Raw genomic sequence first — 12,106 nt, 5'->3', positions numbered from 1 at the left:
TAACTAAAGAAATGAATAGAGATTTTGATTCAGTATAACTGGATTTTAAAGTTCACCAGTGATTTGTATAAACATTTAAATTTAAGAGTCATTGCTATACAAAGGTGAAAAATAAAATGTTTTATCATTTGACTTTCTAGTCTGTGAAAAACTACACCAAATGTCATGTGAGAAATGAGCAGATTTGTAACAAACTTACCAGCTGTAAAAGCTGTTCACTGAACTTGAATTGCCAGTGGGATCAGCGGCAGCAAGAATGCCAGGCTTTACCAGGTAAAAATTTCAATTTGCTAATGAGTTTTATAGTCCACAGATGAATATAATTATAGTAAAGAGCATTTATTAAGAACATTTCCTTTTATAACAATAAGTCAATAGCAAATAAACAATAATATTGGAATAATAGTAACATTGTTTCTATAAGAAACATTGGTGTTTGCTTCCAATTCTTTTAAGATGTTCAAATTTTCTTGTATTGATCAGAATTCTTTCCAATTTATAAAAATATATCTTGACAGAGTAAATAATAAGCCCTCAGACTGGTAGTCAGATTTAACAAATGTTAACATTTTGACATATTTGATTTGTTTTTTTAAGTGCCCTTTATTTTTTAAATTTCAGGAACCATCTTTCACTGACTGCTATTTTATTATAAATTGTGCCAATACTAATAAATGTTATATAGTGTAATGAGAATCTGAGTTATGCAAATGAGAGCAAAGCTCATTTTAAAAAGCAATTTCAATTTATATTTTATAGTTAACATTGTTTAGTAGACCCTAACTACTCTTCCTTTTAAATATACATAAACAAAAATTGGTTTGGTATAAGGGATCCACTTGACCAGGCTATTATTTTGGAGAATAATAAATACAATACAATAAATACAATAAAATAGTATATTATACACTAACTTCTCTTGTTCTGTGTTCATATTTACCAGACAATCAACTAGGTATATGTAGTTTGGTTTCCATTCAGCTCATCTGAAGGTGTGAGTACTCTAAATGGAGAGGGCCCAGTGTATCTACAGCAGTTGCACGTTTCCAGGAAAATTTGGAATTGCATTTTTTAAATTGATCTCATGTAAACTTGGCAATTTGAATTTATCTCACCAAACTCATTTAAAAAAATTAACTGCTCTCCTTTTAACTCCAAAGCTGAGTTGATGCTTAATGCTACAAAAGCCTAAAATATCAAAACATTTGGTTCATTGGTATAATGTAGTTTAGCTCAAAGACCCATGCATTTATTTTCATTTGTATGACTTGTCAACCAAGTATTTTTGGTCTCATAAAAAAAAAACAAAAAAAAAGAAAAGGAGACAGGAAAAAATGAAGAAAAAGCAATAATTTAACAAAACTTTTCTACTGTTTCCTCAAAGTGATTTGGTACTTAGGATTCTAGAAGACAAGGAAGATTGCTATATGTGTAGCCTGAAAATGAAAACGAAGGGATTTTAAACAATCCTACTAAAAGATATTTACAGCTGATTGAGAGCTTACTATGTTCCAGGCACTGTATGTTATTCATGGTATCCAGTCTAATAGGACAGCAGTTATTAAAGGACAGTCTCCTGTTCATGGACCTATTCAGTGAGTCCATGAGGTCAAAACTAATAATACTAATATTATTTACTTTTTTAATTCTCATTCTGTTATGGGTGTACTATGGAGTTTTCCAAAGGCTACGTGATATATGATTCCAATAGAATGAATGTAGAAGCAGATATGAGAATACAGTTGTCTTATATTAAACGAACATTAAAGAAATTTGTAAAAATGTAAAACAGTGTGACACTTTTTTCACTTTTTTTGGCTTTTTGTTTTAGAGATCATAATTAAAAAAATAAAATATGCTACTTACTATAATTGATAATATTTTCCCCCCAACATTTTATTATGAAACATTTCAAACACATAGAAGAATGGAAAGAATATTAGAGAGGACACCCAATACCCACACCCTATATTCTACAGTGAACATTTTGCTCTGCTTTATCCCTGATCTGTGTATTTATTCCTCCATTCATCAGTCCATCTTAATTTTTTGATGCCAGGGGCCTAATTTGAACTTCAGCTGCTGTCTCTCAGGGAGAGAATTTGATGATGGGCCTGAATGTAGCATAAAGGGGCAAGACATCCCAGAAGCTGGAAGAGCGTATTTGTAATGAATTTTCAAATTGTAATTTTAAATGAATAAATAAATATATCTTTAAGTGATCAGCTTTAATTTTTATGTGGTCAAAACCAATAGATGTAAAATGCATAAAGAAAAGATCTGTAGGGCCTTCAATTTTTTAAAGTTAAAGGAGTCTTGGAGCAAAACATTTGAGAATGGCTGCTTTAGAACAGTTCCATGCAGTAACGCATCTAAGGCCTAAAGGGCAGGAGGTACAGATATATTCAGTGTGATATGGAAGCTAAAATGTAGTCAAACTTTGTAAACCAGTTCATTAATGAAACACTGCATTGTTAATTAGTGCACACTAGAGCATAACTTTATACTATATTTATAAATCTGTGTTTTAGAAATAGGTGCTCTTTTAAGTTAATTTTGGACCCTGGGAGTAAACCACTATTACTGAATAGTGTGTTTAAAATTTAGAAAGACCTGAATAACTGTGTAAAAATAAACATTAGAAAGCACAGATTATAGCTTCTTATCTAAACATAAATGAAAATTTTCTCCCCACAGTTTTAATTAAAGAATCAAAGAACTCATTGTGTATCAAAATAGTACACCTGAGCTATGGAAATTGGATTTGGAGGACAAATAGCTACACTGTTAGGAATAACTTTAAAACTGCTTTTTTTTGTATGCTGGTTATTTTTCTATTAGAATGATCTTGTATTATGTAAATTGGACCTTGGGATGTAAATATTGTAGTGATTTTACTTGTTGAGGTACCATGTGCCATACACTAAATTTACAGAGAAAACCTAGCAAACACTCAACACATTTTAACAAATGTTGTAGAGCCATAGTTTGTCTTATGTTTAAGAATTAAAGAAAAAATTAGGATCTTTTGTTCCCATTTTCAACCAAACTATTAGACAAAAATTTTTAGTATATTATATTGATATATTACATATTTTATTGCTTAAGTTATTCAAACACTGAAGTTATATTTAGAATAAATGAAAAATACACATGATTTTTGGTAATCTAAAAATAAGATATATATATCATATATATATATTTCTTTTTTTGACTAGCTCATCTTTGTGGAGAGGGTTGGAATCATATTGGAGATGCTTGTCTTCGAATCAATTCCAGTAGAGAAAGCTATGACAATGCAAAACTTTATTGCTATAATCTTAGTGGAAATCTTGCTTCATTAACGACCTCTAAAGAAGTAGAATTTGTTCTCGATGAGATACAGAAGTATACGCAACAGGTAACGACTATACTTATTTATATTATGAAAATATGCTATAATTATTGGCAATGATTTTAATACATTATTTTTACTAAATCTCGGAAGTAAAACTAGAATTAATTTCAAAAGTAAACTGACAGAGGACTCATTCTGTATATGTATTTTGTAATAAGGTTTTATAAATTATTCATCTCATATTTTGCACAATAAACCACTACATAATCTTACAAAGAACTCATCTCATATGAGTAAATACACTTAAAAACATGGCATATAATTTAAGAATTTGTTTTTAAGTGTAATGACTTTGTAACTTGAAAAATTCCTCTTAATGAAAACACTAGACCAACACATTGGCTATATTTGGATATATGTATATTTTGTGTGTATGTGTGTATTATGAGTTAAGTTTTTGAATTATGCTATTTTCCTAAGTATAGATTTGCTTGAAATAATATACTAATGATTAGTAGGACTAAAACTCATTTTTAAAATATATGGAAGATATTGGAATATATAGCACTTGAAAGAGTTTTAGTTTTCTGGAGAATTGTTTTATGGAAAATATTTCCATAGAAATGGAATATTTCCTTGAAAACGGTATCAAAATACTATTTTATAAGAAATTTCCAAGAGTAATTTACACTATTTTCTATTGTTAGGATGTTAAAATATAGTCAACTCTTAATACATTGAGTAGGAGATTTGGAAATAATTTACTAAATCTAGTTTTGAAATACTTTATTTAGTCTAGATACTGATGTAAACTACCTTGAAGGCATTTTTTTTTTAATTGAGATCTAATTGACATATAACATTATATTAGTCTCAGGTATATACACAGTGATTCGATATTTTGCATGTATATTGTGAAATGATCACTACGATAAGTCTAGTGAACAACTGTCACTATATGTAGTTATAAAAAAAGTTTTTTTCCTGTCATGAGGAGTTTTAAGATCTACTCTCTTAGCAGCTTTCAAATATGTAGTACAGAATTATTAACTATCATCACCATGCTTTACATTTCATCCCCATGACTTGTTTTATAACTGGATGCTTGTACCTTTTGACCCACTTCACCCATTTTGCCCTTTGCCCATCCGCTGATGCTGGCTACCACCTGCCTCTTTTGTTCTCTATAGCTATATGCTTATCTTTTTTTATTTTATTTTATTTTATTATTTATTTTTTTAAGATTCCACATATAAGTGATCATGTTTGTCTTTCTCTGTCTGACTTATTTCACTTCGAAATAATTTACTAAATCTAGTTTGTTTGAGAGCTACCAGACTTATGGCCGAAGAATAAGATGTATGTGGTGTCATATAGGGGAGACCTTTTGATTTTTTTAATTGTTTAGAAAAATGTGACAAGGTATATTTATAAACTTTTATTCTTAGTTACATGGAGCATGCAACATAAGATCTGTGTATATTCTTGTGATACCAGGAGCTTCATTAATTACAAAATTTAGAGATAATTTCCAATGAACATTTGGAAATTAGTTCTACCGAATATGTATTACATATAAAGAGCTTATTACTGGTAAATCCACATTCATTGAGTTATATGCATGAGTATTTGACATGAGCACTCCTGCTTTTTTTCCCTTGTTTATAAAATATTATTTTTATTTCTTACACTATAACCTTGAAATGTGCTATTAAGATATACATAAGATAGTAGTTGGCATTAGTGCTCTACTGCTTTTTTCCTTATTTATAAAATATTAGTTTTATTTCTTACACTATAACCTTGAAGTGTGCTATTTTAGAAGTTGCATATTTCACGGTTACTTGTATTGCTTGTTTTTTCTTGCTTATAATAAATCATAAAGATTGAACTAACAGTTATTTTGGATGTGTGATGTACTTAAATCCAATATTTTGTGGACTAGCGTGCCCTGCAAATGAAAAATGTTTTGTTTCATTAGAAAGTTGAGCTTTAGTGAAATTTCAAAGGTGGAAAGTTCCACAGGGTGACATTCCATTAAGCATATCTTACGTAAAATGAATTATATCCTGAGTCATTGCAATTGTATAAACTTAAGATAACCCTTCTTTGGCAAATAAAGATCAACAAATTCATGCACTTTAAGCAGATATCCTGGGTCAAATAATCATTTACTTATCGGAAATGGCTAATGAAATGTTGTAAAGATTTATGGTGTGCTGTTGTAAATTTTCATAATACAGTAATTTATCTTTCATTTTCAACTGTCTGTCCAGTTCATTTACTGGGTAATAGTTACTTTAAATGTTTTATCAACTGCTTCATTTTTCTATTCTACTCTTCCTTGAAGATTTTTATCATGATGAGTTAGGGAGTAATATTTCATTTTAAGTGACTTGTCTTTACTATAGAGAGTTTGGAAATATAGGCAGAGTTGCCGTAATGTGAAGCACAATCGTTAATCTGAACTATCTATGTTGGATTGACTCCTGCTGTTATTATTAAGAACTGTAAAATGTTATAGCTTTTTTATTATAAAAATATCTCTCAGAATAATGTATGAAATATATGATGTTCACAAGGCATAGCAGCATGTGTATTATAATTAGAAACATTATTTATTAAGTACTGTCTCTGTCTCAGGAAATAGATGGTGGAAAATATCTCTGTTCTAATGAACTTTGCTTAGCAAAATTTATTGACTACCTGCTATGTGTACAGTGCTCCTAGGTTATATGAAATCTAGTGTCATAATGAACATACATAAGATATTTTAATTTCATTTAAAAATATTTGTTGAGTGTTAACTATGTAAAATTTATTAAGTTTATTTAAAAGTGTATTTATATACTTTACAAATTTCTAGGTCTATGACCATCTTTATAAACTCTGTAGGACCATTTGTATAACATTTATGATAAATACCGTATAAATATCTCTCAAAAACTCAGATGGAGAGGCATATTTTTCTCTACCCTGATAGTCTATAATATAAAAAAAAGATGATGGGGAGTTTTGAAACCACTTAACATTATAGTATAATATCATTAGCTTAATAACTTAGAAAATAAATATATTATTATGTATGTTAAGGTAGAAGCATTTAGGAATGTTAGGAAGATGACAGAATGGGAGTTTTTAATGCTTGTCCCCTCACAGAAACATTGACTTGAACAACCGTCTGTGTACAAAAATACCTTTACTCAGGTAAGGAATCCAGGTGAGAGATTACAGCACCTGGGAGAATCATAGAAATAAGGAAAATCTCATTGACGAGGGTAGAAAGGACAGTTTCATATTTCCTGCATCATCTTTCCCCAAGGCTATGCATAGCAGTGAAGCGTGTGAGAAACACCCTCAGCAAAGGGAGAGGAGAGCGACCTGAACACCTGTCTTTGTCATGGACCTCCACCCCGCCCCGTTTTAGATCGGCCCTAGTGAACCATGGTGCTTGGCTGGTCCCCATGTATCCAGGTACTGGGCATGCTCCAGTGCCAGACTGGCCCATGGCCTCAGGCTCCAGTTGGCACCCATACACCCAGCCTTCACGATGGCCCCCTATGGCCTGAGGCCCCAGGCACTCCTTAATAGACCCCAGTGTAGGCCTGGCCCCCGTGGGCTCAGGACCAGGTCCACCACGGTGTACTCAGGCTTCAGGCCCTCTTCTATGGGCCTGCTTCTCTAATCCCAGGTAGCAGGCCTACCTTCATGGACTCAGGTGCAAGGCCTTCTAAGGCCAGGCTCACAGATCTAGGCACCAGGAGTGCTCAGTGGACTGTGGAAACTGGCTAGCCCCTGCAGACTCAGGGCCAGGGCCATACCTGTGGGCCTAAGTCCCATGCTTGCCCCAGCACCAGCCTGGACCCAAAGAATTCAGGCTCAGGACCCACCTCTGTGGACTCAGTCCCCAGGCCTACCCTAATCAACCCTTGTGCCAGGCTGGCTACCACAGGCTCAGAATCCAGGCTTGTTCCTCTGGACCCACGCACCTGGCAGGCCCATGTAAAAGGGTCTGGTCACCCACTGACCTAGGCACCAGGCCAGATCACCCAAGGACTCCAACAATAAGCTCACCCATGGACCCCACAGCATAGCTTGCCAGAATCTCTGGATGGGCTGACAGTGAAGGGATTTTTTTTTTTTTTTAATTGAAACCAGTCTGTGAGGAATGAAAGAAGTGATTACTTCTTTAAATGTGTAGACACTAACACAAGACCATAGAGATCATGAAAAATCAGGGAAACATGACATTACCTAATGAATAAAATAAAACTCCAGTAACCAGCCTTAAAGAAATAGAGATCTACAAACTGCCTGACAAAGAATTCAAAATAATACTCTTAAAGAAACTCAGTGAGCTACAGGAGAACACGGATGGACGACTAAATGCTATTAGGAAAATAATACATGAACAAAATGAGAAATTCAGCAAAGATACAGAAACCATAAAAAAGGACCAAACAGAAATTACAAAGCTGAAGAACACAATGACAGAATGTACAATTCCATAAAAAATCTTTAACAATAGACTCTATCAAGCAGAAGAAAGAATCAGTGAGCTGAAACACAAGTCATTTGAAATCACTCAGCCAGAGGAAAAAAAGAATGAAGAAGAGTGAATAAAGCTTATGATACCTGTTGGTAGACCATAAGTGAACAACATATGCATTATGGGAGCCTCAGAATGCACAGAAAAGAGAAATAGGCAGAAAACTATTTAATGAAATAACGACAGGAAACTTCTCAAATATGGAGAGGGAAATGAACATTCACATTCATGGATTCCAAAGAATCTCAAATAGCTTAAACATAAAGAGATCTTTACCAAGACACATTAAACAAGTCTATAATAAAAAGCTCAGCATCACTATCGTCAGGGAAACACAGATCAAAACCAATTGAGATATTACCTTCACCTGTTAAAATGGCTATTATCAAAAAAGACAAAACGTAAGTTTTGACAAAGTTATGGAGAAAAGAGGACCGTTGTGCACTGTTGATGGGAATATAAATTGGTATGTAAATTAGTATAATCAATTTGGAAAACAGTATTGAGGTTTCTTAAAAAATTAAAAATTACCATATGATCCAGCAGTCCCAGGTCTAGGTATATATCCAAAAGAAATTAAATCAATATCTCTAAGAGATATCTATACTTGTATGTTCATTGCATCATTACTCTCAATAGCCAAGGTATAGTAACAAACTAAGTGTTCATCAATGGATGAATGGACAAAGGGAATGTGAGATATATAATGGCATATTATTCAGCCTTAAAAAAAAAAGCAAGAAATCCTGCTATTTGCAAAAATATGGATGAACCTGGAGGACATTATGCTATGTAAAATAAACCAGACACAGAAAGACAAATACTGTATGATCTCACTTATATGTGGAATCTAAAAAACGTCAAACTCTTAGTAAAAGCAGAGATTAGTAGAATGGTAGTTGCCTGAGACCTGAAGGTTGGGGGAAAAAGTTTCAGTTATGCAGGGTAAATCAGTTTTGGAGATCTAATGTACAACATAGTTATTGTAGTTAATAATAATGTAATAATACTTGAAATTTGTTAAGAGAGTAGATCTTAAATGTTTCACCACATACAAAAAGTAACTATATGAGGTCCTAGGTATGTTAATTAGCTTGGTTGTGGTTAATTGTTTCACAGTTTATGCTTATGTGAAAATATCACATTGTGAATCTTAAATATGTACTATTTTTGTCAATTATTCCTCAAGAAAGCTAGAAAAAATAAAAAATAAAATCTCTAAAAAGGAAAAGCATAACTCTGAAGCAGAAACAAGAGGAGAAAAAGATGGAGGTGCTTCTTTTTATTTTATTTTATTAAATTTATTGGGATGACATTGGTTAATAAAATTATATAGGTTTCAAGTGTACACTTCAATAATATGTCATATGTATACTGCATTGTGTGTTTACCTCTCAAAGTCACATTTCCCTTCCATCACCATATATTTGACCCCCTTTACCTTCATTTACTCTAAAGGAGTTTTGGAAAGAGCAGCTTAGATCAAGAATCTCTCATCATTTTTTTGATTATTATAAGAATAACATTTTAAAATTGAAGAATGATTAAAATAAGGTATGTAAATACAGAATATATTTTGTTTTCAAGCACTAAGAATATTTAGTTTTGTGGCATTTGCAAACCTCCATTAGTTAACTTTTAGGCAAAGTCAGATTTTATTAGTTTTTTTGATCTCTTTAATAATGAAGATAGATGCCATTAATTTATCTAAAATTGCTTGAAAGTCCTAATGTACTATTAGAGGTCTGAACTAGGAGAGTGGTACTTGTCATTCTTCTTAGTCCTTTCGTGAACCTGTTATAAAGTTTTCACTCAGCCTCTGTAAACTGTAGATCTTGTTTTCCATTTTCTCATGGTGCGTATAGTGGCCATTTATCTTCAGACTCGTGACCTCCATACTGGTTACATTGGTGGCAGTAGTGGTGGCGGTTGGGATAGCAGCAGCAGGAGTAGCAGTAATAGTAACAGAAATAAGTTTGTAATGATCTTGCTTCATAAAATAGATATTTATATCCTCATTTAATAGAAGAGGAAAGTGGGGTTCACAAGAGCTAATAAATAAGTGACCCCAATCATATAGCTAAATACAAAGTATATTAAAAATAGTGTTCTATTCTACGTCGCTCTCCAAAATGTGCTGCAATTGTTGATTGTCCTATGTAGTAGAAATCTTTAGAAAGGCAGGCAGTTCTGTGTATTTTCAAATGTAATTTCTAATGATAATGAAATGTATCCTAAGGAATGTAACACAGTATTTTTACATCTAACTTTTTTTAATGCCCCTTTTGCTGTTGTTTACAGAAAGTAGCACCTTGGGTGGGCCTGCGCAAGATCAATATATCCTACTGGGGATGGGAAGACATGTCTCCATTTACAAACACAACGCTACAGTGGCTTCCTGGTGAGCCGAACGATTCTGGGTTCTGCGCATATCTAGAAAGGGCTGCGGTGGCAGGCTTAAAAGCTAATCCTTGTACTTCCATGGCAGATGGCCTTGTCTGCGAGAAACCTGTTGGTGAGTAGTCCAGTAAACTAGCATTTCTTTAAAATCGTGTTTGCAACCTCTCTTCCAACCACCCTCTTACAGGATATGGTCGTCTGTGGGCTTGTGGTAACTTTTGCCATCTTTTTATGCTGCTGTTCCCCTTGTAGATTTTATCTTTATCCACATTACCCACTTATTGTTAGTGACCTTTGCATTAACTTACGAAAATAAAAAAGTTTATTATTTTATGTGGTCTTTATTTCTTAGTCGAAATAATGAGATTATGACTATATGGTTGTAGTTAATTCAGTATACTGAGAATCTATTCTTAATTGGTTAATGGCTTTTACTTATAATGATAGTCTTTGGAAGAAAGATTTGTCTTTAACAACTAATTTAGAATCATTTTAATCTTGCAAATTTATTATTTATTTCAGTTGGATTTTTGTTAAGTGATAAAGGAATATTGGATTATTTTCTTTTTAAATATATTTTTTATTGTGGTAATATATAACATAAAATTTAACCAATTTAACCACTTTTTTTCAATTTTATTGAGATATAATTGACTTTTTAAACCATTTTTAAGTGTAGAGTTCAGTGTCATTAAGTATATCCCGTCAACACCAACTATCTCCAGAACTTTTTCATCTTCCCAAACTGAAACTTTATATACTTTTACCAATAACTCCCCATATCCCACCTCCTACCCCGACAGTCACCTTCTGCTTTCTGTCTCTACGAGTTTGACTAATCTAGGTACCTCATAAAAGTGGATCTTAAGGTGTATATCCTTTTGTGATTGCTTATTTCCCCTAGCATAATGCCTTCAGAGTTCATCCATGTGTCAAAATTTCATTTCTTTTTAAGCCTGAACAATTATCTGTCGTATCTATGTACCACATTTCATTTTTCTATTTATTCATTGATGGAACTTGAGTTGCTCCACCTGTTGACTATTGTGACTAATGATGCTACTATGAACATGGGTGTACAGATACCTATTCCAGTTCCTGCTTTCATGTCTTTTGGATATGTATATATAGGTGTGTGTGTATAGATTTATACATACATAGATACACACACACACACACACACACACACACACAGTAGAATTGCTATATCATATGGTAATCCTGTTTTTAATTTTTGAAGACTCTCCATATGTTTGTCATAGAAGCTGCGGCAGCAATGTACAATGGTTCCAATTTCTCCACATCCAACATTTAAAAAAGAATAAGTCACCCTAATGGTGAATTAATTTATTTTTGTTGTTTATATCAGACATGTTCACTGACAGGACATTTGCTTTGGTAAGATGTGGAATATTTATGAAATTGTGGCTAGGAAAATAGATAATGGTAGTGTACACAGTATTTAGCTAATAGATAGAAAAACTGGATAGAAAAACATGCATTATATTTCTGTTTGTAGTTTTTAAATTATACAATTTTATATACATTGTAAAGGTTTAAAAATTCCCAAGGAATTATACAGTTCAAATTTGATAGCAAATTTAAGAGGTATTGACGTGTCATCTTCATTTCCATTTACCTTATGTAATTTTTGCTATAATTTTTCTCCAACACTTGGCTTCTTAATTGAAACATTCCCTAAACAGCAAAACACTTGAAAACCACTTACTTGTGTTAAAATGCAGTTACAAATAAAACAATTATGTTTGTTGATTTATTCCAGTTAGTCCAAATCAAAATGCAAGGCCATGCAAGAAACC

General features: G+C 32.7%; 1 protein-coding gene across 3 annotated transcripts in view; it reads left to right on the top strand.

Moving 5' to 3' along the window:
- Positions 1–12,106, top strand: part of ATRNL1 (attractin like 1) — a 572,934-nt gene that overhangs the window by 100,170 nt on the left and 460,658 nt on the right. For all 3 annotated transcript variants that reach the window (XM_023530113.1, XM_023530111.1, XM_023530112.1), the window contains 2 exons: positions 3,219–3,400; positions 10,188–10,401. In XM_023530113.1, the coding sequence (XP_023385881.1) occupies positions 3,219–3,400; positions 10,188–10,401 (396 nt within the window). The remainder of the gene's footprint in view (positions 1–3,218; positions 3,401–10,187; positions 10,402–12,106) is intronic.

This window comes from Pteropus vampyrus, unplaced genomic scaffold (genome assembly GCF_000151845.1).
Source record: "Pteropus vampyrus isolate Shadow unplaced genomic scaffold, Pvam_2.0 Scaffold46, whole genome shotgun sequence".
NCBI classification, from domain to species: Eukaryota; Metazoa; Chordata; class Mammalia; order Chiroptera; family Pteropodidae; genus Pteropus; species Pteropus vampyrus.
Note: the sequence above shows the minus strand (reverse complement) of the source record. Positions and strands in the feature narration are given on the sequence as shown.